Source organism: Porites lutea, chromosome 14, assembly GCF_958299795.1.
Source record: "Porites lutea chromosome 14, jaPorLute2.1, whole genome shotgun sequence".
Classification (NCBI taxonomy): domain Eukaryota; kingdom Metazoa; phylum Cnidaria; class Anthozoa; order Scleractinia; family Poritidae; genus Porites; species Porites lutea.
This window is the reverse complement of record NC_133214.1, coordinates 15,042,934-15,062,919: the sequence shown is the minus strand read 5'-3', so window position 1 is coordinate 15,062,919 and position 19,986 is coordinate 15,042,934. Positions and strand designations below refer to the sequence as shown.

The 19,986-nt window shown below is 40.6% G+C and overlaps 1 protein-coding gene and 1 long non-coding RNA gene across 2 annotated transcripts in view; one reads left to right on the top strand and one right to left on the bottom strand.

The window, feature by feature from the left end:
- Positions 1-5,700: 5,700 nt before the first annotated feature.
- On the top strand, positions 5,701-17,424 carry LOC140924492 (2'-5'-oligoadenylate synthase 1-like). The gene is made up of 5 exons (XM_073374517.1): positions 5,701-5,904; positions 13,369-13,544; positions 14,180-14,465; positions 15,482-15,830; positions 16,485-17,424. The coding sequence occupies exons 1-5, from the start codon at positions 5,718-5,720 to the stop codon at positions 16,651-16,653; spliced, it is 1,167 nt and encodes a 388-aa protein (XP_073230618.1). The 5' UTR covers positions 5,701-5,717; the 3' UTR covers positions 16,654-17,424.
- Positions 17,425-18,752: 1,328 nt separating this feature from the next.
- LOC140924694 (uncharacterized) overlaps positions 18,753-19,986 on the bottom strand; it is a 3,028-nt gene continuing 1,794 nt past the window's right edge. The window contains exons 3-4 of the long non-coding RNA XR_012164320.1: positions 19,674-19,750; positions 18,753-18,847 (exon numbers count right to left, since the gene is read on the bottom strand). This is a non-coding gene — a long non-coding RNA (uncharacterized lncRNA). The remainder of the gene's footprint in view (positions 18,848-19,673; positions 19,751-19,986) is intronic.

Here is a 19,986-nt window from a genome sequence, read left to right as displayed (position 1 = left end):
TTAACCCATGGCCAAAGAGGAAAGAAGACAAGCGGACGATGAATGTACGAAAAAGCATCATAAACATAAGGTTACTATGGTTAGTTGAAAAATAAAAGTATGATAAGGCTAAAACAAGCGTAACGTACGAAAAATCGTGGGGTAAAATATGGCAAAACTAAACTGCACAACTGGTAACATTAGTGGTCTCGAATTTATGAACGAAACATAACTCAACATACGAAGAAACTGACCTATGGAAAAGCATTTAAAAGACAGGGCTAATACTTTATAAATGACGCTGAGATGCCAAAACGAGACTCAAGGAGAAGAATGCAAAAGTAATGCTGATGCTTAACTTCCCTTTTATATATAACTTCTTGAAAGGAGAACTGACAGGATGCGATCATGACCTGCGGACAATGATCGAACATTTCCCGTTGACCATCCGTTATTTCATATACTCAATACCTAAAGCTAAATGTAGACCTGGTCACTTAATATCAATATATTAAACATGGCAATCAGTCATAGTCTTCATCTTCAAAGCCTTCATCATAATCCTCATTATCATCAACATCAGCATCAGGGAGATTAAACGGTTGGATGAAGCCTCAACTTGTGATGTCAACAGCGGAGATCTGCTCAGGTCTTTCATCATGAACAAAGAGTGCAGATTCCTTTGCCACTTCTTCGACATGTTCAACACAAAGCCGACACAACGGTTGAAAGTAGGGACTTTAAGCATCGACAAAGGTGACGGCAGCGAAAACGTCACTATTAAAATGGATTGGCCTTTTTTCCAAATTTGTAGCATGTATTTCAATTCGCTGAAAATAGCTAATGTAGGCCAATTTCCCTGGAGTTGATTTCTTTGGGACCGCACTCAAGTTTAGAAAGAGAAAGAAAAGTTTGTGGTTGCTTGTTTTACGTCCTCCATAAAACATGAAACTAGGCATTTTCATCTCGTGGTCGCGCAGTAACGGCAAAGAAATGTACAAAAAAGTGTGATGCACGTGCAAACTAGTTGTTTTGCTCAATAAACCTATTGCTTTTTTGACGTTCTCGTTGCCGGCGCCGTCATCGTAGCTAAAACTCCCTACTGACATTTCGCGAATGGAGAGTTTTCGCGCATGTGTACTACTACAAAATCTAAGTTAGATGTCTTTTTCCGACATTTCTTAGTTTTTGCACGCGAGTATTTCAAAACAAACTTAAACCTGCTGCAGATGAAACTTGCATTTAGTTTGATGGATAGTCTTTGTGTGTTTCAAAGGTGCACTCTTTTGGTTTAATTTAACGACAAAAGTAGCCGGGGCCCATGCTTTGAGTAGCCAGGGCCCTGGTCCCCGGCCCTTTGTGACAACCCTTGAGCATGCCCGTAGAACACCCTAGAGGCCCATGCCTTCAGCACTACTGGGCACCACTATGCCAGCTTAAAAACCTCCCTTTTTTAGTTGGCAGGGTTGGAATCTCTGAAATGCTTATTCATTACCAATAGATAGCATTACCAATAAAGGTCAACAAACCAACCTAGTGACTTGTGACCTCTTCCCTGTGGCAATGACATCTTTCAGATCAGCTGCCTCTCTAATGTTGGAGCCACTCAAGAACATCTTCTGTTTAAGGCAAATCAGTCTTTGTGATTCTCTTCTCCCTGAAAAAGAAATAACTGAAGGTTAAGCAAAGCGAGTACATCATAATTTGAGACTTCCTAGGTTATTTTTACTATTATTAGTAGCATAGCAACATACAAGATTTGATAGTTCTAGTGGTGGTGGTGGTGGTGGTTGACATGACATCTAGTTCTTCTAAAAAGCTGTTGGTTTCAACCTCCACTTATGGCCACCTCTCCACAATGCAGGGCCACGTCTCTATGATGGCCACTTATCTTTGTCCTGGCAGACAGTCCATACAATGCTTCTTATTTAAACCTCTTGATAATGGCCACCTCTCGAAAACGGCAATGGCTCAACAACCAGTTTTTTCAGCGACCGATGGAAAGTCAGGAATGGTCATGAAATTTCATTCCCATGGCGCTTTGATGATTAATCACGGCAATCATATTTTAATTGTGTTCCATTTATACTGCTGCAGTAAGTATATATTGTCTAAAGTCAATTCTTATTGATAAATATTAATTGAAGATTTATCAACAATATATTTTGTCTGGCCTTCTGTTGCTTAATACTGGCACATATAGTTTTCTTTTGCCGTCTTTTTTTCTTCTTTTACTAGTTTTTTTCCCTTTTGTGTGTGTGTGTGTATTTTGTGTAGCTGTGTGTGTGTGTGGTACCTGAACCTTTAATATAATCATTTACTAATAACCTAAGTAAGGCTGCCCTATCTTTTTAGCCCTCAATTATTTTATAGTATTTTTATATACACCTATTTCAATTAAGGTTGCTCCCGTGAACCATGTTTCATAGCCTGCAGTGCACTATGGTAAACCCTTTTCTAGCAGGAAGTTTAGTCTTGTTCACGTTCATTGAAATAATGGAGACCATTTGTGAAAAGGCGTTCAAGAGAGCTTTCAAGTCAAATGGCTGCTAAAATTTTTAAGCATGAGCGAACTGAAACTTTCATTTTGTAAAATCTCATAGTAAAAAATTAGACGCCTCTTCTTTTAACAACATTTAATGAATATATGGGTTTTACCGCCTGATTAAGCCGCGTTTTTGCACGGACCAGAATGCTGTTTATTTCAATAAAGCAAATCAATGCTCTTCTTTTTTTCATTCAGTTTTAAAAAAATTGTCTCAAAAATAGATAAATGCATAATGTTAAGTTATTTATTGTTGTTCAACAAACGCCTTGAATTTGATTTTTTTTTAACTCCATCCAAAATTCCCACGTGCACAAGCCAAGCAAACTCATTGAATTGCAGCACCTGTATATACCACAGAAAAAAACCTAACCTCAAATCACTGTCTTAAATTAAAATGTCTAGGATTCAGTGTTTTGAAATACATTGTCTTAACGTTCTGCTGACACAGCATAGAAGCGTCTCAGCAGCATTTGCTTTCTAGGTTTCTAGGCTCGTTGCGGGTACATCATTTACTAGACTTGCTACAATAATGCACTGCGGGCTATGAACATGGTCTTCTCTGAAGCAACCTTAATTGAAATAGGTGTATATATACACCCTGTGTGAGGTCACTCAGCGACCGAGGACGTATAAATACATCCTCAGACAAATGAAATTTAATACCAACAGCCCAGTCATTCAAGTTGTCTTGAATACATAAACTTCAGTTGTTGAGAAATGGCTGGCGGTTGCTGGGTGTATTTGTCTCTGGTAGGCAAGGGTAAACTGTAAACATCAAAAGGTTTTCTTGTAAATAATGTAAATAATGTGATTGGTGGGAAGTAAACCAATTAGGTAAAATGTTACAATGCCAACATCTTTTTTAAGCTTTTGTTTCATCACAAGTTCCTGCTGATGATCGGAGTCAAGGAGTATTTTTTGCACAAATGCCATGTGTCGTACTATACGTTATGACGTCATCTACGTCCCCTTCCCTATCAATTCTCAGTATTTAAAGTTGTGGGGGGTTGACAGCCCTGCATGTAGCCGTTGGAAAATTTAAATTCTTACAGCAATAAAAGAATCTTAGTCTCTACCACATTTCTACGATCTCAGAAGAGCCTTACCTTTTATAATTTAACCTCCGGGCCTACAGACTTTTTGTATTGCTTGGCGTCAAAGCCTGTTTCCCGTTGCTGAAGTAGCACATTTCTATACACGTAAAGGAGCTAAACGACGACGAATAAGCCACAGTGTTTAAGCCACGGTGTTGAAGTTCAGTACAAACGGTGAAATCACTGTAAAGTTCAGGTTCGGAACAAGCACGTTTTTTAGGCGCCATCTTTGTTGATTCTTGGTCCCAGGACTCACTCATTGCAGAGATTTCGAAATTATACCACGTGACCAACCTGATCCGTTTTTATGCCAATTTCAAACATGAGAGTCTTGAATAGTTTGGAACAGTTTTTTTTGTCAATTTTTGCCTTTTTAACAAATACAGATTTATTTTGAAAAATGTAAACTGAAACGCTGCGCGCTGTTTTCAATAATGCCCAGGGCTAATTGATGAAAAGCCGACGATTCCTTTTAAGACAGTGACAGCAAACTGATTGACAGAATCGAATATAAACTTGAATCTTTATATACAACCGTGGGGTATTTCAAGTATTTAGCATTTAAGAACAAATTATTACTCTCCATAGTAATCGCCAATGCATTTTTCCAACCGTGATGTTTCGAAGGGGTGACGAAAAATGGTTATATTCGGTGTATGACGATGACAAAGTCGGGGATTTCCCTCGTCAGGCTACCTGAAATATGCGCATTCATGCAGACGTGATATACTCGTCGCTTGCACTTAAAAAGCTACGGCCAAGTATGTATTCGCTATCGAAACCTTCTTGCAGCTTTTGCGGGAAGCAGTTTACCAAGGAAATTGGCCGAGTTGATCATCAAATAAGAATACACGTTGATGATTCGTTTTATGGAAAATTTCCTTGTGAATTTTGTACCCGTAAGTGTCGACGCAAGGTTGACCTAGAAAAACATTTGGAAAACCCAGGCAAAAGGCACCTGAGAAAAGGTAATTTTAATCAATTGTAAATCTTTAACATATACGGAAGTGCATGTGTTTTCGACCCAAGTCCTGAACTCCTGATGGTTTGATATGAACGGAAAATACAGGGAGCTTTTACAGCAAAGGCGTTTGAGCGACGGACGCTAATCGGAAGTGAACCTTCTGCAATCTTGAGCATTTAGTTTGCCCAAATCTTCTGAAAATCGTGTTTCTAAGGGTAAAGACGCTAAGCAGTCACTAGAAATATTGAAAAAAGGTTCACTTCCGGTTAACGTCCTTTGCTCAAAATCGCCGTCGCTTAGTTTAGAAAAAGATAACTCGCATATTTTAACTTTTTCTACTCTCAGATACTACCATGGTACTTTAAAAAATAGTGAAATGGCTTGTTTCAGCTGAAAACCGTAAAGCTACCGTAAGGCCCACTAGTTTATAATGAAAAACTTGAACAAAGCAGTTTAAATTACTTCCCAAGATAGGCTTGAAGTAATCATTGTTTAAATATACTATTAAAAGTTCTTGAGATGTTGTGCAAATAATCTATAGAAAATTCCAAAAAAAAAATTATCCTTTTAAGCGGGGCAATGGTAGAAACGTGATGTATGAGGAATTATAATGTACCGAATATTGTATAGTGTACTAGAGTACTATAGTATAGATGTCTAAACATTTGTTACATGGTATATTTGTTATATATTGCATATATTCCCTACATTATAATTCCCCATACATCACGTTCCTACCACTGCCCCGTTTAAAAGGATAATTTTTTTTCCGCAAAATTTGCATGAAGAGAGTGTTTGGCTTCCAGCAGAAGGGAACGCTTTTGTTCTTGCTCACCAGCATGGCCAAAGTGAAGTCAGTCCAAAACAAGCACTGTTAAAACTTATGTTAATATACAACAGTGGGTTTTTACACTGAAGTATTTGGTACTCCTTAGTACAAATTATTACCCTCTATTAGTACTCGCTAAAAAATGGCATTTTTTCAACTATGATGTTTATAATTTTGTGAGCTGTATGACGACATCGGGGATTTCCCTCTTTAAGGCCACTTACGAAATGCAAATAAAACAGACAAGTAAATTTAATTTTCGCTTTTACTTGAGAAGATTCGTTCTTATTTAGTGAGCTAGTAATGGACTCGTTTCAGTTGAAACCTTTTCCGTGTACAGTTTGCCGCCAGCGGTTTAAAACAGATAATGGCCGTGCTTCCCATCAAAGAGCTGTGCATGAGAAGCCAGTTAAGTGTACAGTTTGCCCAAGGCGGTTTACCACAACTTATGGCCGTGCTGCTCATCAAATAGCCGTACATGTTGACAAAGGTAATCATTTTGTACCCGTAAGCATATTTTTGAAGTTTGAGCGTGGGGCACCACTAACCGAAAGAGTGCCTTTCGCGTTCTAGGGTAGGGAAGTTTTGCCCAAGTTGTCGGGAAATCGTCCCTTATATAAGAGTCAAGACACTAAGCAGTCACTAAAAATGTTGTAGCGTTAATGGGCATATTAAAAGGGAAAAGGCCTCACGCTTCTGGTTAGCGTCCGTCGCTCTAAAACACCTCAGGTAACAGCTTAGCTTTTAGTTTACGTAGAGGAAAAGTCGAGTATTTTTGTTTTCTTTTTCTACTCTTAGACACTACACTACCTTAGTACTTTATGAATTAGTAAAATGCTTGTATCAGTTGAAAACCTGAAGTCCTACTGAATCTGTGAGAGTGAAAGCAGTTTGAAATAGCGCTTTGCACTATTACTAAAAATAGGTCTGTCACCTTAGACCCCCACAGTATGGCGTTCCATTTCCGCAAAAATTCAATGTTCCATTTTACATTGTACTTTGCACAATCTGTCGTGCATTTTGTGTTTGTCATTTGAGTTTACACTCGCCATTCGACTTTTTTACATTCTGATTCAACTTTGATTTATGCAACATTCAAGTTTTTGCTTTCGACATTCAGCTTTTTATAAGTAACAATCTAGTTTTCTAATTCGATCTTCAAGTTCAGTGGAATGTACATTCATTTTTTCGCATCCAACATTTAGTACTTATCCTTTAAGTTTTCGCTTCCGACATCCGACTTAGGACATTGTACTTGCAAGTTTCCGCATTCGACATTCAACTTTTCGAATTCAACTTTAACCCGCTGGTCAGCGACCGATGGAGATAGTAGGCTCGATTGACCTGACTTAACCCCGCTCAAATGGTGGTCGAGAGTCGGTTGAGAGACTTCCCAGTGGAGTTGACTCGGGGGACCTTCTCCACTCCCGACAAACCAGACGTCGACAACAGATAGAACATGGCCGATCGCCAGGATGCCGCTGCGCAGTCTTCGAGGGAGGTGAGTGCTGTCCAACCGACTGTCTTCTTTAGTGGAAAGGTGTATTTCATGAAAAATCTCTTAAATACTTAGCCTGAATTCCCATACAAATCCTTTATGTTCGCGGCCATTTCAAGGACTGTGCATTTGAGACCGCTCACATTAATGAATAGGGGTGGACCGTTTGTCTTTTGAGGGGAGGTATGGGTGATTGACTCTAAGTAAAAATTTGTTTCTTAAGCCTGTAGAGATAGAATATATTTCCCTGGCATATGACGGTGTAACATATTTTTCTCCAACATTACATGCCACAAGAAATTTTTTTTTTCAGTGCTGGATATTTTTTTCTGAAATCATTTACACGCGAGAGCTTGGGTAGCCTCCCGCGCAGACGTCCTATGGGGTATTCGGGAGGAATGCTTGACGAATGCCGGACGAGTCCCCTTAATATCCTCTTAACATCTGAGTTAGAGGCTAGAGCTTGGGCCGCCTGTGGGGTTTTTATGCAGACCGATTTTTGATTGCAGGTGTGCAACAAATCAAAGTTCATTCCTTTTCAAAAAACAAAGAAACGAGTAAAATACACAACGATAAGAGTGTTGCAAGCAAAAGCTTTCGGAAATATTTTATTCTACGATCGATGTCGTCCAGTACACAGCGCGCGTGAAGTGATCAAAATCAAGTTGGCACTATTTATGGCTCAGTCAATTCCAAGCGTGCCCATCCTCCCCCCGGCATTTGTCGGGCATTTGTCATTTTCTTTTGGAAAAGCTGCAAATGCCCCATGGTGGGGCTTTAAAATAGGGTGCAAATGCCCCACCCCGGGACAACGCCAAAATTTCATTTTCCAGTAAATAAAATGCAAATACCAATGCAAATTTATGGGAAATCTGTAATAATCTGATCAAACTCGCGCGTGAAAAAAAGATCACACTGATCTGATTTTAAATATCAAAGACAAAACTATTAACTCGAATTTTAACAAGACCTCTATTATTTTCGAAGATGTTTATATAGTGAATGAAAAGAAACAACCGACGAGATTGATATCAGTATTTTCTCATCATGATGGACACGTTTCGTCAGCGTATCGTCGCATTGATCGTACAATACACAAAGTTTATATTCACTTTTATATATCTCACAGAGTCTTCTAGGCCTTTCTGCCTGAAACATTCACCGCACAAAAAAAGTGTCTTTCCTTTAAACTCTTCAAACGATACATTGATTGTTTTTCATCCACATGCGAACTGATCAAGATGGCGGGACAGATGCAAAACATACTGTGGGGTAGGGAAGTGATGGAGTGAAAACCACACATATCTTTTTAGAGCATTAGACAGTATTTAAAACATTATTTATAGAAATATCTAAGGCTGTCTGAATGTTCATATTTTTAAGTGAAGTATTGAAAAAGGAACGACGTTAATTCTAAAAGAATTGACAAATACCCCACCCCCGGGCAGAGGTTTTCTGACAAATCCCCACCGCGGGGACCGACAAGATGACAATTGCCCGACAAATGCCCGGGGGATGGGGGTGGGCTCGCTTGGAATTGACTCAGCATTATGCGTTCATGTATGCTTCTGTCGGCGCGAACACGAACTTTATTGAACACATAACTTCTTGACAAAGGTTACTTGACAAAGGTTACCCCTATACTTACTCGGAGACGGTGTTTCTTCCATAGAAGACAGACGGTCAGCTACCCTCAAGAGAGTGGCTCTCACCTCGCTTTAACTAGCAGATGCAGCAGCATCTTGGCGATCGGCGGCTTTTACCACACGGTCGAGAACACGTCTGTCGACGTCTTGTTTGTCGGGAGTGGAGAAAGTCTCCCGTGTCCACTACACTTGGAAGTCTCTCGACCGACTCTCGACCACCATTTGAGCGGGGATGGGTCAGGTCAATTGAGCCTACGATCTCCATCGGTCGCTGACCAGCGGGTTAAAGTTGAATTCGAAAAGTTGAACGTCGAATGCGGAAACTTGCAAGTACAATGTCCAAAGTCGGATGTCGGAAGCGAAAACTTAAAGGATAAGTGCTAAATGTTGGATGTGTAAAAATGAATGTACATTCTACTGAACTTGAAGATCGAATTAGAAAACTTGACTGTTGCTTATGAAAAGTTGAATGTCAAAAGCGAAAACTTGGATGTTGCTAGCCTGCAGTGCAGGCGTTTTCATCGGGCGCGCGCGAATGGTTTTAATCGCGAAAGCGCCATGTTGAAACTCCCGAAGAGAGGAGGAAATGGGGCGAGTCAAGGGGAGCGGGGGAGGGGGCGGGGAGAAAGAAGAGAAAAAGAGAGTATTTTTTTCCTCCCCTCCCCCTCCCCCCTCTTCTTTTTTTGCCCTCACACCTACCGTAAGGGTTACTATTTCTACTCTCCCCAATCTTCCCCTGTCATAGAATCAAAGATGGCGGCTTCATCGTAGCGATCCGATTAACAAGCTTTCGCCCACCCAAAATACGCCTGCACTGCAGGCTAGGATGTTGCATAAATCAAAGTTGAATGTTGAATGCAAAAAAGTTGAATCGCGAGTGTAAACTCGAAATGACAAACACAAAATGCACGATAGATTGTGCAAAGTACAATGTAAAATGGAACATTGAATTTTGGCGGAAATGGAACGCCATACTGAAAAGCTTTGTATGAGCAACATGGGTTTATCGCCCGAGGATGGGGGGGGGGGGGGGGGGAGCGTTTCATAAAATTTGCACTGAGCGTTTTTAAAATGTTTTTTTGAGCTTTATTCCAACATATTAAAGGCACTACTGTTTTAGGGAGCAAAACCTGGTCCAAGCAACTTAAATAAATGGTTAAAATCAGAAAAAAGTAGCCTGCGAACGGCAGACGTTTCTCCTCGAACCGTCCTTCAGCGACCTCAGCGGCGATGGCGAGGAGAAACGTCTGCCGTCCGCAGGCTACAAATAAAGGGACTTGATTAAAGAAAGGTACTGAAATCGGATCCCTGGCTCTGTCTTAGTCAGATAGCACTCTGTGCACTGAAGCATAAACTGCGGGGAGTCTCTCTTTTTCTTCAGATTTAGTAAGGGAAGTGCACGCGCGCGCGAGCGTTGAAAGGCGAAGCCGCGAGACGCGAAAAACGAGGGCGGCAGCCTCTCCCTTCTCACGCCTTCAGTCACGCGCGTGGTCATTTACGTGTCTCAGGCGTTTTGCTCGACGGACCAAGAAAAAAGGGAGACTGCTCGTAGTCTAATGACAGGGTTGTGTACTACTCCGAAACAGAAATTGCTAAAGAGAAAATCGAGTTTCTATGTACTTCTCGCAAGCCTGTGACAGAATATCTAAGCTAAAAAGCACACCAACATTAGCACAAACCGGGACAACTTTGTTCTGTTGTTGTGCGGCCAGGTACCTTTGTAGATACCATACAAATCTGGGACGAATACTTAACAATTATTCTTTGAAATCGAGGTGAATAATGGTTGGATTTTACCGAGCGGCGAAGCGGCGAGGTAAATATTCCTAAAGCCACTATTCACCGAGATCGAAAAGAATAATTGTTTTAGTATATACACACAAAATGATCTCAAGAAAATCAGAGAGGAAACCATTAAAAAGTACGATTTGATTGACGGATCAAATCACGCAAGAGTTTAAAAATAGATCTTTGCAGAATTTTCAAACATGACAATTCAAAAGTTTATCACTTCGCAAACAGCAGCGTAATGTATCGGTCAAATCGAAGCCTCAACATGCCCCCCCCCCGGGCAACCCCTCGGGCATTTGACTTTTTTGAAAATTATTGTTCAAATTCCCCCCTACCCGGGCCAAAATGCCGTTCAAATGCCCCACACTGGGGTCCATTCAGGTGATCAAATGCCCCCACCCCGGGGACATTTCACAGGCACAAAAATGACAGAAGGACGGCGGAAACGCCTTCAGTTGTCAAACAAAATCTTTATAAATATAACAAAAATTGAGAAACACACTGTTAGCGTATTTACTACGAACAAAAGTCTCGTGCAAAGTGGCGGAAATCGCTGCTACAAGGTCACTGAATGTTCAGCTTTTCTTCGTCATGCAACATACAAAGCGTTCAATAAAAAAAGATCCCACCTATTGAGATTACTACATCATGACCATTTCACTGACATGCATCATCGCTCACCTTATTAATTAACACACTTGCAGTAGGTCAAAGTAGTTGACCTGAGCTTATTATTTTATTTTATTTTATGTTGTTGTATTGAATAGCCGGTATAGGTATTGTATTTCATTGTAAACACAACAATAAAATACATTCATACATTCAAAGCCTAAATCCAGTATTAAAAATTTTAAAATTTAAATACTTCAAATACGCAACAAAACTTGTTTAAGCCCTTACCTCGTAACCAATTCGCCACAAAGGCACAATCTTTTCCACGAAAATCCTCTAACACCGCGTCCCCCATACCTCGCCACGCCAAAGATTTTACATGAAATCGAGGGTGCAGTTCAAATTCCCCACCCCTAAAGCATGGGGATCAAATTCCCCACCCCCTGGACGACTCTGATAAACAAATTCCCTCCTCCGCGGGACGGCAAAGGTGTCAAATGCCCGGGGTATGCCCGGGGGGGCATGTTGAAGCTTCGATTTGACCGATACATAATGGCTTAGATGGAACCGTTAAAAGTTTCAGTTGTTTCCTTACCTGAGAAGAAAAGTAGAGCTTTGTTGTTTTTTGTTGACTCGCCAAGTTTATAGCCAAAAAGGTAATTTGTTGTGTCGTTCTTCGCATGAAGTGCCACAGGCAGCCCAAGCTCACGTCACGTGAAAGGATTAGATTAATTATTAGCGGTGTGCGAGCCGGGACGTGACTGTTCAACGAAAGCGGTATTGGGTTACATGGCGGCCGTGAATTTATAAAGGATTTGTATGGGAATCCACGTTATAGATTTAGGAAGATAAATACTCGTAGAAATTCTCAATAAAAAACGTCTTACCTTGCGATTTCGCACCGGATCGGGAAAATAACCACACAGCAAGCAAGAACACACCATGTAAATAAGGTAAGACGTTTTTTATTGAGAATTTCTACGAGTATTTATCTTCCTAAATCTATAACGTGGATTCCCATACAAATCCTTTATAAATTCACGGCCGCCATGTAACCCAATACCGCTTTCGTTGAACAGTCACGTCCCGGCTCGCACACCGCTAATAATTAATCTAATCCTTTCACGTGACGTGAGCTTGGGCTGCCTGTGGAAGTGCAGACAAAAATGGCGGCTCGGTTGCACGAGATAAGACGTCGTCTTCCTGTAGCATTATTTTTCCTTTTTACTTGAAACGTAGAATTTCTGCAAACATTTGCTTTCAAATTCGTTTTGTTTGTTTCGATTTTTGGGCCAAATTTTTCTTGTTAGGAAACGCTGAGTTCACGAAACGGCCTCTTCTGCGCGAATAAACGGCAGTTGCAAACAATCCATCGACCATAAAACTCAGTAACCTGAGATCAGGCTCTATTTCCTCGAATTTTCGTTTCGCTTTGAAAATAACATTCCGGCGGGCAAGGCGAAACGAAAATAGGGCTTGATACAAACCTTCTACGAAACGTCTTCCGCCCACTTTTTTGATTGATTGACATTTGCCAAATCAGCCAACCAAAACTACGTCCGTTGCTTTTTTTTTCAGCATACAAATTTTTCATACGTGGGAAAAATGCAGACTCGCTGTCTTGAAAAATAGCTTTTTTCTTTTAATCTTTTCAACTAAAAATAAAACGGTCAGCACAATCACATTTAACTTCTTGCGCGATTAAAGGAGATCTTGGAGGTTATTTCTGTTACCTTAACACCAGCGCCACAAGCTTTTATGATAATGCCTACAAAAAGTCCTTGAACAGCGATGCGATGTTTTTCGTCTAATACTTCACAGTTGGCGATTGAGGTTTCTTTCGCAATGAGCCTCCGCTTGCGTACCCCGTTCAGAAAAGTCATTCCCGGCTAAACTTTCAAATGAAACCTCTTTTAAGATGGAAGTAGTGATGGACAGTATTTTGATCTACACTCGTTTGTTGGTAAATCAAAAAGCACCTTGTTAACGGTCAACAACTTGCAGAGGGATTCAGCTCCGCGATACACCCACATTAGATCCGTAAATAAAGCAAATCCAGAGAAGATATGAGCAACAATATGAATTTTCTGAATTTCCATGGTATATAATAAGGCATGTTTTCCTACCATAAGACCATAAAACAATAAAAAGACGGTAAAATCGACCTTTCTCTCCGCCGACGGCGGATCATTCATGAAAACAACCACGCGAGGAATAAGCGCTTTCAACTTCCGGCGTTTCCGACAGCCAATCAGATCTTGTGGCATTGTTCTAACAGCCAATTAGTGTTACGGCCAAAATCTGTCCGCAACGAGCACAAACTTGAGAGAGTTTAGAATTATATTATGAATTGGGCAGTCCTGCTACCTCACAAACATTTCGCTGAATTTTTTATTTGTTTGTTTAGTTTCAGATGATATAAGAGAGAATTCTAGCCTGGATTTGAATAAATTCATATCTGATGAGTTACAGCCAAATGAAGAATTTCATCGTCTGTGTAATAATGCTGTTGATTCATTGTACCAAAAACTTCAGACAGACTTCCCGGGTACAGAGGACGATAAAATTCATAACCTGATTAAGGTTGGTGGTCAGACAGTCCTTGTGCATTCGCCCGAAAAGTGGGTGGTTAAGAAAGACGCCGGGGAAAAGTGTCGTTGTAGATGTTGTTAATTTTCATCAATATCCCTAGAAGATACTGGATGTCTTAAAAAGGACGTGGCACACAGTAAACTGGCGGCAGTTGAAAATGTTTGCCTCTCCCGACCGATAGTTTTTAATACATTCGAAGATGCTAAGGAATAGTGAAATTTGAAATACAGGTAAATAACTATTACGACCCCGGTCATGTTAACTTCCTGAAAGTACAAGATAAACTAAGTCGTTCCACGAATACCTGTATCAGTTCACTCTCCTTCCCTCAATAATGTTTCCTTGTTTTTTCTTGGGCATAAACGTCTCAAAAATCAATATTGATGGGGAAGAGGAAAATAAAATTCGCAAGTGTTTCAACAATTATAACCGGGATGTAGCTTTCATGCCAAATCGCTAATTTTTACCTCTAAAAGTTAAGATAAGCGTATCCAATACTTTTGCCCTGGAGTCCCGGTCTTCTAGCTAGACCTAGGGTCACAGTTGTCGTGTGGTCTCGTCAGTGTAGCACGAAAGCGATAAAAAATGTTATGAGTATATCCTACACCCCTAAATTGTCTTTGTAGGGTGGATCCTTGGCAAAAGGCACTCCAATAAAAAACGACGCCGACCTGGATTGCGTGATGGTCATGAACAACATTGACGACGCTTCAGAGTTGAGAGAGAAACTACCCGCCATCAAGAGTGAGCTTAAGTCATGCTTAAGCAGCAGAATAGGGGACTCATGGCAATTGGCTTCTGCGCAGAAGGAAACTCGGTTCTCCTTGCAGTTTAGGATGTCACGCTACCCAGGGGAGTCTGTTGAGGTTGATCTCTTGCCAACATTTGAAGCAAACGTACGGAACATCGATGGTACGTCCGTAACCGGAAGAGTTGCAACTTTGAGTTACTCATAGAGTAGTTAGTGCACGGCTTTTTGAATGGGAAGCCCCCTTGAAGAAATTCCCAGTTAACTCAACTTTCATAACCCAACCTAACTAAACTCATCGTACAACTGCTTTTTACCTTATGTAATTGTTCACCTAGTTTTCAATAAGTCCGCAAAATGTTCAATATCAGCTAAAGCTTTGTTTTGTTTTCCCTTTTTGGTCAAATTAATATGTGCTTCCAGTAGGGCAATCTCTCTTTTTTACCACTTATTTCGATATTGATTATATTCATCGCTTATACTTCTCTCATACCATTCTAAATTCTTGTTCTTTCCATAATTTCAAGAAAGGTTATCAATGCACTAGTACTTAGCAAACTCTACTACTGTCTAGCGTTTGGTCTAGTACAACGACTAAGAGTATCAATAAATTACAGCTTTGTAAAACTTCGCAGCTAGGGTCTTAACTCGTTTGTGTAAATTTTATCACATCACTCTCATTCTTAGAGAACTAAAATGGCTACCTGTCTCATCCAGGGATGGCATACTGGCTCATTCAAGTGCTTAAGGGAACTGGCTCCAGACTATCTGGCTAAAAAGATTAAAACGAGGTCCCAAATTCACAACAGAACCACGCGCAACAAGAATAAGATTGACATTTCCGGGTACAGAACTGCCGCAGGCCAAAGGACGTTTCATTATCGGACCGTTTCACTCCAATCCCTACCTGGGGAACAGTTCCTGTAATCACAGTCCCTGCATTAGTAGGCAGTAATCCCCCGATCCCCACCCCGGGGTTAAACAATTCATTCACATGTAGGTGCAACAGACCTACATAACCTTTGCGCTCGGATTAAACGACTTAAACAGTGGTTATTGGGTTGTTAGTCAACTGCCTATCAGTATAGCTACAAAGATGCGTAACAATTTTCAGAAATTAATCAGACATCAGCGTTTAGTAAAAATACGTTTATGATGTTGAATCTATTCATTGTCTTAGAACGAGAGAGGTTTTACAATAATATGGTGCTTAAGGACAAAAAGAACTGGCGATATTATTCGGCTGCCCTTGTATTGTTTCAAAGAGACTTCGTCATTGAACGGCCTGCACTCGTAAAAAGCCTAATTCGATTGGTGAAGTACTGGCGCAAGACGTTCTTTCCAAAGAATAGTGATATGCCCTCCTATCTACTGGAGCTTCTCACCATACATGCCTGGGAAAATGCAAATCGTCCAGAGAGATTTAACATAAAGATTGGCTTTAAAGCTGTTTTGGAGGTTCTTATAAATCACCAAAGTCTTCGTGTTTCTTGGGGAGATTACTACAGAAAGGATTTAATTCCAAGCAGGTACATTCATGGAGTGTTTTAATAAACACTTTATGACTGGTCACGAGGGAAACAGTTAATTTTGTTTCCCGAGAATCTCAATGCTTTCCGAGGCGAAGCCGAGGGAAACATTGAGATTCGAGGGAAACAAAATTTACTGTTTCCCGAGGGATAAGTCTTTAAGCGATTTATTATATAGCTGGAAATTAATTAAACCTCGCTGTAACGGCGGTCATCGATCAAAATTCGCTGGTAACATTGCATTGTTACCCTCTGACGTCATAGATTTTTTGCAATGTTGCCCGCTCAGAGATTTTGGCGGGAAACAGTTTCATTGTTAGATGTCATGTGACCTCGAAGTAACCAATGAGAGCGCGCGCTGTTGAGAAGAAATTTCCCGCTATATAACAAATTAGTTTAACTCCCGGGCTTTAACTAGGATAAACGAGCCGCCTTTTAGATTCTTGAGAACATAAACCGCGTCTCCGATGTTTAAAAACCGGTATGCTCTTCAGTTTTTTACTTTATTTCAATCAGATGCAAAATCCGCTAAAAATGTCTCTTGAGGCAAGGAATTCGTACAACGTGCTGTTAACTCTTGAATAAAGCAACTGTACAAATTTTCTTTAACTGCAGAATTTTACTTATGGACTATTTCCTTTTTTGGCATTTCAGTGTTCTGAATGAGGTCAAGAATAATGGGGCATATATCATTGATCCTGCCAACCCAACCAACAACCTGTACGACGATGTTGACTGGGAGGTGGTGGAAATGGTTGCAAAAGTAACCAAGCGGAAACCTCTTCTTAGAAATGTACCGGGTGCTCTTGCTAACTGGAAATGAAGAACCACCATTTTATTAGATTTATTTGTACATGGAGAATCCCTATATAAAGGGATTAGGGTTTAATTTTGAGTGCGTAGTGTTTAGCAGCCAGGCGTATCATCGATGGCGTCATCAACTATCTAACAGCGTGATATCTATTTCTTAAACTATTGTAGTCGCTCCGTGTTTTTAAAGTTCATTAAACTAAGCTTTTACTAAAGATAACAAGTCTCCACGTTCTTTAGGAACCCAAGAACTCGACAGAGTCAAGCTCCTGACATCTGAAAGTTCCTCTGTTTTGTGAATAGTCAAGACAACGCAAGAAAATGGTGTTTGGTGACATTTTGAGCCAGATCGTTTGTTAAATTTCTAATTTCTGCTGGCGGAACTGAAATTTGCTACATGTTTGTTAGCCTGCTTTGTAGCCGTCCCACGCACTCGTCTAAACTATTTGTATAGAGAAGGTTTAGAGCGTCTGGGACGCAGGCAACGTGTTTGTTTATAGCAAAAAAGAGGGCCAAAACGTTTCAGAGTGGTAAGAGGGTCACCAAACCAATTTACTGAGATCTCAATTTGGACTTCTTTTCATCTCCGAATTTCTACCACCTAACCTACTATAACCTTATAGCTCATAATTCTCTCGCCCCAAATTCATAAACATCATGAAAATTCAGTTTCTCACACTGATTTATTCATGATATGCGTCAATCAACAGTCGCAATAAAAACAATAACCACAATTCAGTACTGTGTAACTCATTATATATTAATCCCATATAATTCTTCTGAGGAGGTCCATGTTTTCTCCCAGTGTACAGAGGCGATGATTAAAAGATAGTTAAATCAAAGCACGTTAATCTTGTGTATATCATACAATGGACTAGTTATAACTTCGTCTTCTTAAATACAAAATAAGTGTGCAACCTCGTTCCCAGGGACCACTCCTACTCTTCCTCCGGGAGGATGAGTAGGGAGGAAACCCGGGAACGAGGTTGGACGAGTGTGTTTGGTTGTGTAAGTGAAACCATCACACTTGGAGCCTGAATCACGCCCAACTCTTCCTCATTTCACCAAAGAAAAATTTAAAAGATAATATAGTAAGTATGTATTGACAAATAAAATAATACACAAGAACAAAGAACTCACCCTGCAAACCCCTTGTGTTCGCGAAGTAAAGAGGTGAAACCCACGATCTGGAGGGTGTGCAAAGGCTGATCAACATCATGGTAAGGATGGAGTGCTCATCCTGTTTGATGTGTGGTGTACGGTAGCCTCTGAACAGGCTGTCTTGTGGGGTATAGGATTAAGCGGACAAGGAGAAGACGGGGCGAAAGGACAAGGGAAGAGGCTCCTGCATCCCTTACCACGCTTCCCCTTGTTCACAAACAAATGGAAAGCTCACCGATATCGCTGTGCTCTGTAACAAGGTAAAGTTGACTATAGTAACTTAAGACGTTTTCAAGGGTACCTTTAACAGTGAGAAATATCGTCCCGTAGACTATGAGTAGTCTCTTGTTTCCTTATTGCTAATAGAACGAGCGAGATACTGAGCGATTGCCGGCTTGCGAAGAAAACGCCTACACTACGGACCAAGGTGGGGAGAAGGCGAGAAAGCGCGAAACAGGCCCGGAAGGGACAGGGCGAAACGAAATGGAAGGCTAAGCTCGATTTCCCATGCTCGGCTGGTAATAGAGTAAGAAAGAATTAAGGCACGAAGGGACGAAAGAAGCAAGGCAAAAGGCGAAGAGTAGACTAAAGGTAACAAAGCACCGAAAAGGCCAGGGACACGGAAAGGAGAAGGCAAGAAAGCGCGAAAGAGAACAGCGACAGGGCGAGGTGAGGTAAGGAAGCTCGAACTGATCACAGCTTTTTATCCCCATGCCTTCGTTTACTGATCTATAGCAAGTTGAGAATTGATGGTCGTTATGTAACAAAACGTTGGATTTTTGTCTTAAATCTTCAGGCATCTTAGGAAGTCTGATTAGCTTCTCCTATTAACCTGTGGGACGCGCAAAATGTTCAGTTTATCCACTTAGCACCGGGTTTCTTATCAGCCTCAAGAGTCATCAACTAACAGTGGATAGATACCATTGGTCGTTACCTTTCCTTATAGTCCAAGTCAGTACTAGCAATGGGATCTTTGCCACGGTAGTCCTTCAGCTTGTAGCTTCGTTTTCTATCTGTTTTAAACGGTGAAATCAAGGGCGAAGGACCTAAAGATAAGATGAAAATGCATTTAAAACATTTACGTAGTAAAGCTTAAACAACGGAAATCTCGAGTCAGTTAATAAGGATTAATGGTCACTTATTTTGAACCATGCATTAAACAAATGTTATGCTCATCAGATCGCCAGATGTGAGTGAGCCATGTCATGTCAAAGTTACATACACCGAGCAACCGTTCCCCCCTTTTTTATTTCAGTTAGACCCAGCCCCCCCAAAGTTTTTAGTGTTAATCTGCAGGTCTCCATACTTTTGAAAGCAGAAAAAACCGCCTAAGCTCGTTGGCTTTGAGCGTGACCACGATGTGTAAGATAGTTCCTTTCACGAGGAACGACAAACAGTTGTACGGAAGTTATCAGACAAAACGCAAATGTTAGGAGTGTTATATCATGAGTTATCGGAATAAAAAAAACTGTCTTGGAAACCGTGGATCGAAAAAGCCTTAAGTAATGAGAGTCTGCAAATATAGCCACAAATAAATAATTGTCCATTAAAAAAAGAACACTTTGTCTGGCCCTTTTTAGTTTTCGCTCGGATTGTGTTCCATCATAGGTTAAGCTCACAACAATTCGAGCTTGAGCTCGTGGCTTGGTATGTCAGCTGTGCGTGCTCTCGCAAATACACGTACGACAACATTCTCGACCCAAGAACTCTTCTCTTTTGCGCATGTCAGACGGCAAGTTGAAGGAGCGAAGCCTTGCCTTTGTCTCCAGTCCTTCCCAGCCACCCAATTGAGAGCACAAGGTTCAAGAATACTGTGACCATATCTAAGGTCTAGTAAACACAAGAAAACAAAAAGCAAAACAAAAAACTAACTTTCTGAGATGCTGGATAAAGTGTTATCCGATAAGGGAGACCATTCTATAACAGGCATAGTCTTACTTGTCGGCGGTCTGAAAAAGGGAGAAAGATTATACAGTCATTGTGTGGGAAGAGAGAAAAAAGAATACATTCAATTTTGATACATTCAAAAGAATGTATCAAAAAAAGTTCATGAATCTTATTAGTATTTTGTTTTGAAATGGGAAGAACATATCCCTATGAGAAACCCCGCCAGTTGTGATTTTTATTACAGTGTATGTTAAATTCAAGGGTAAGTTAAAAATTCTCCTTCCGAGCGTTTAACGTT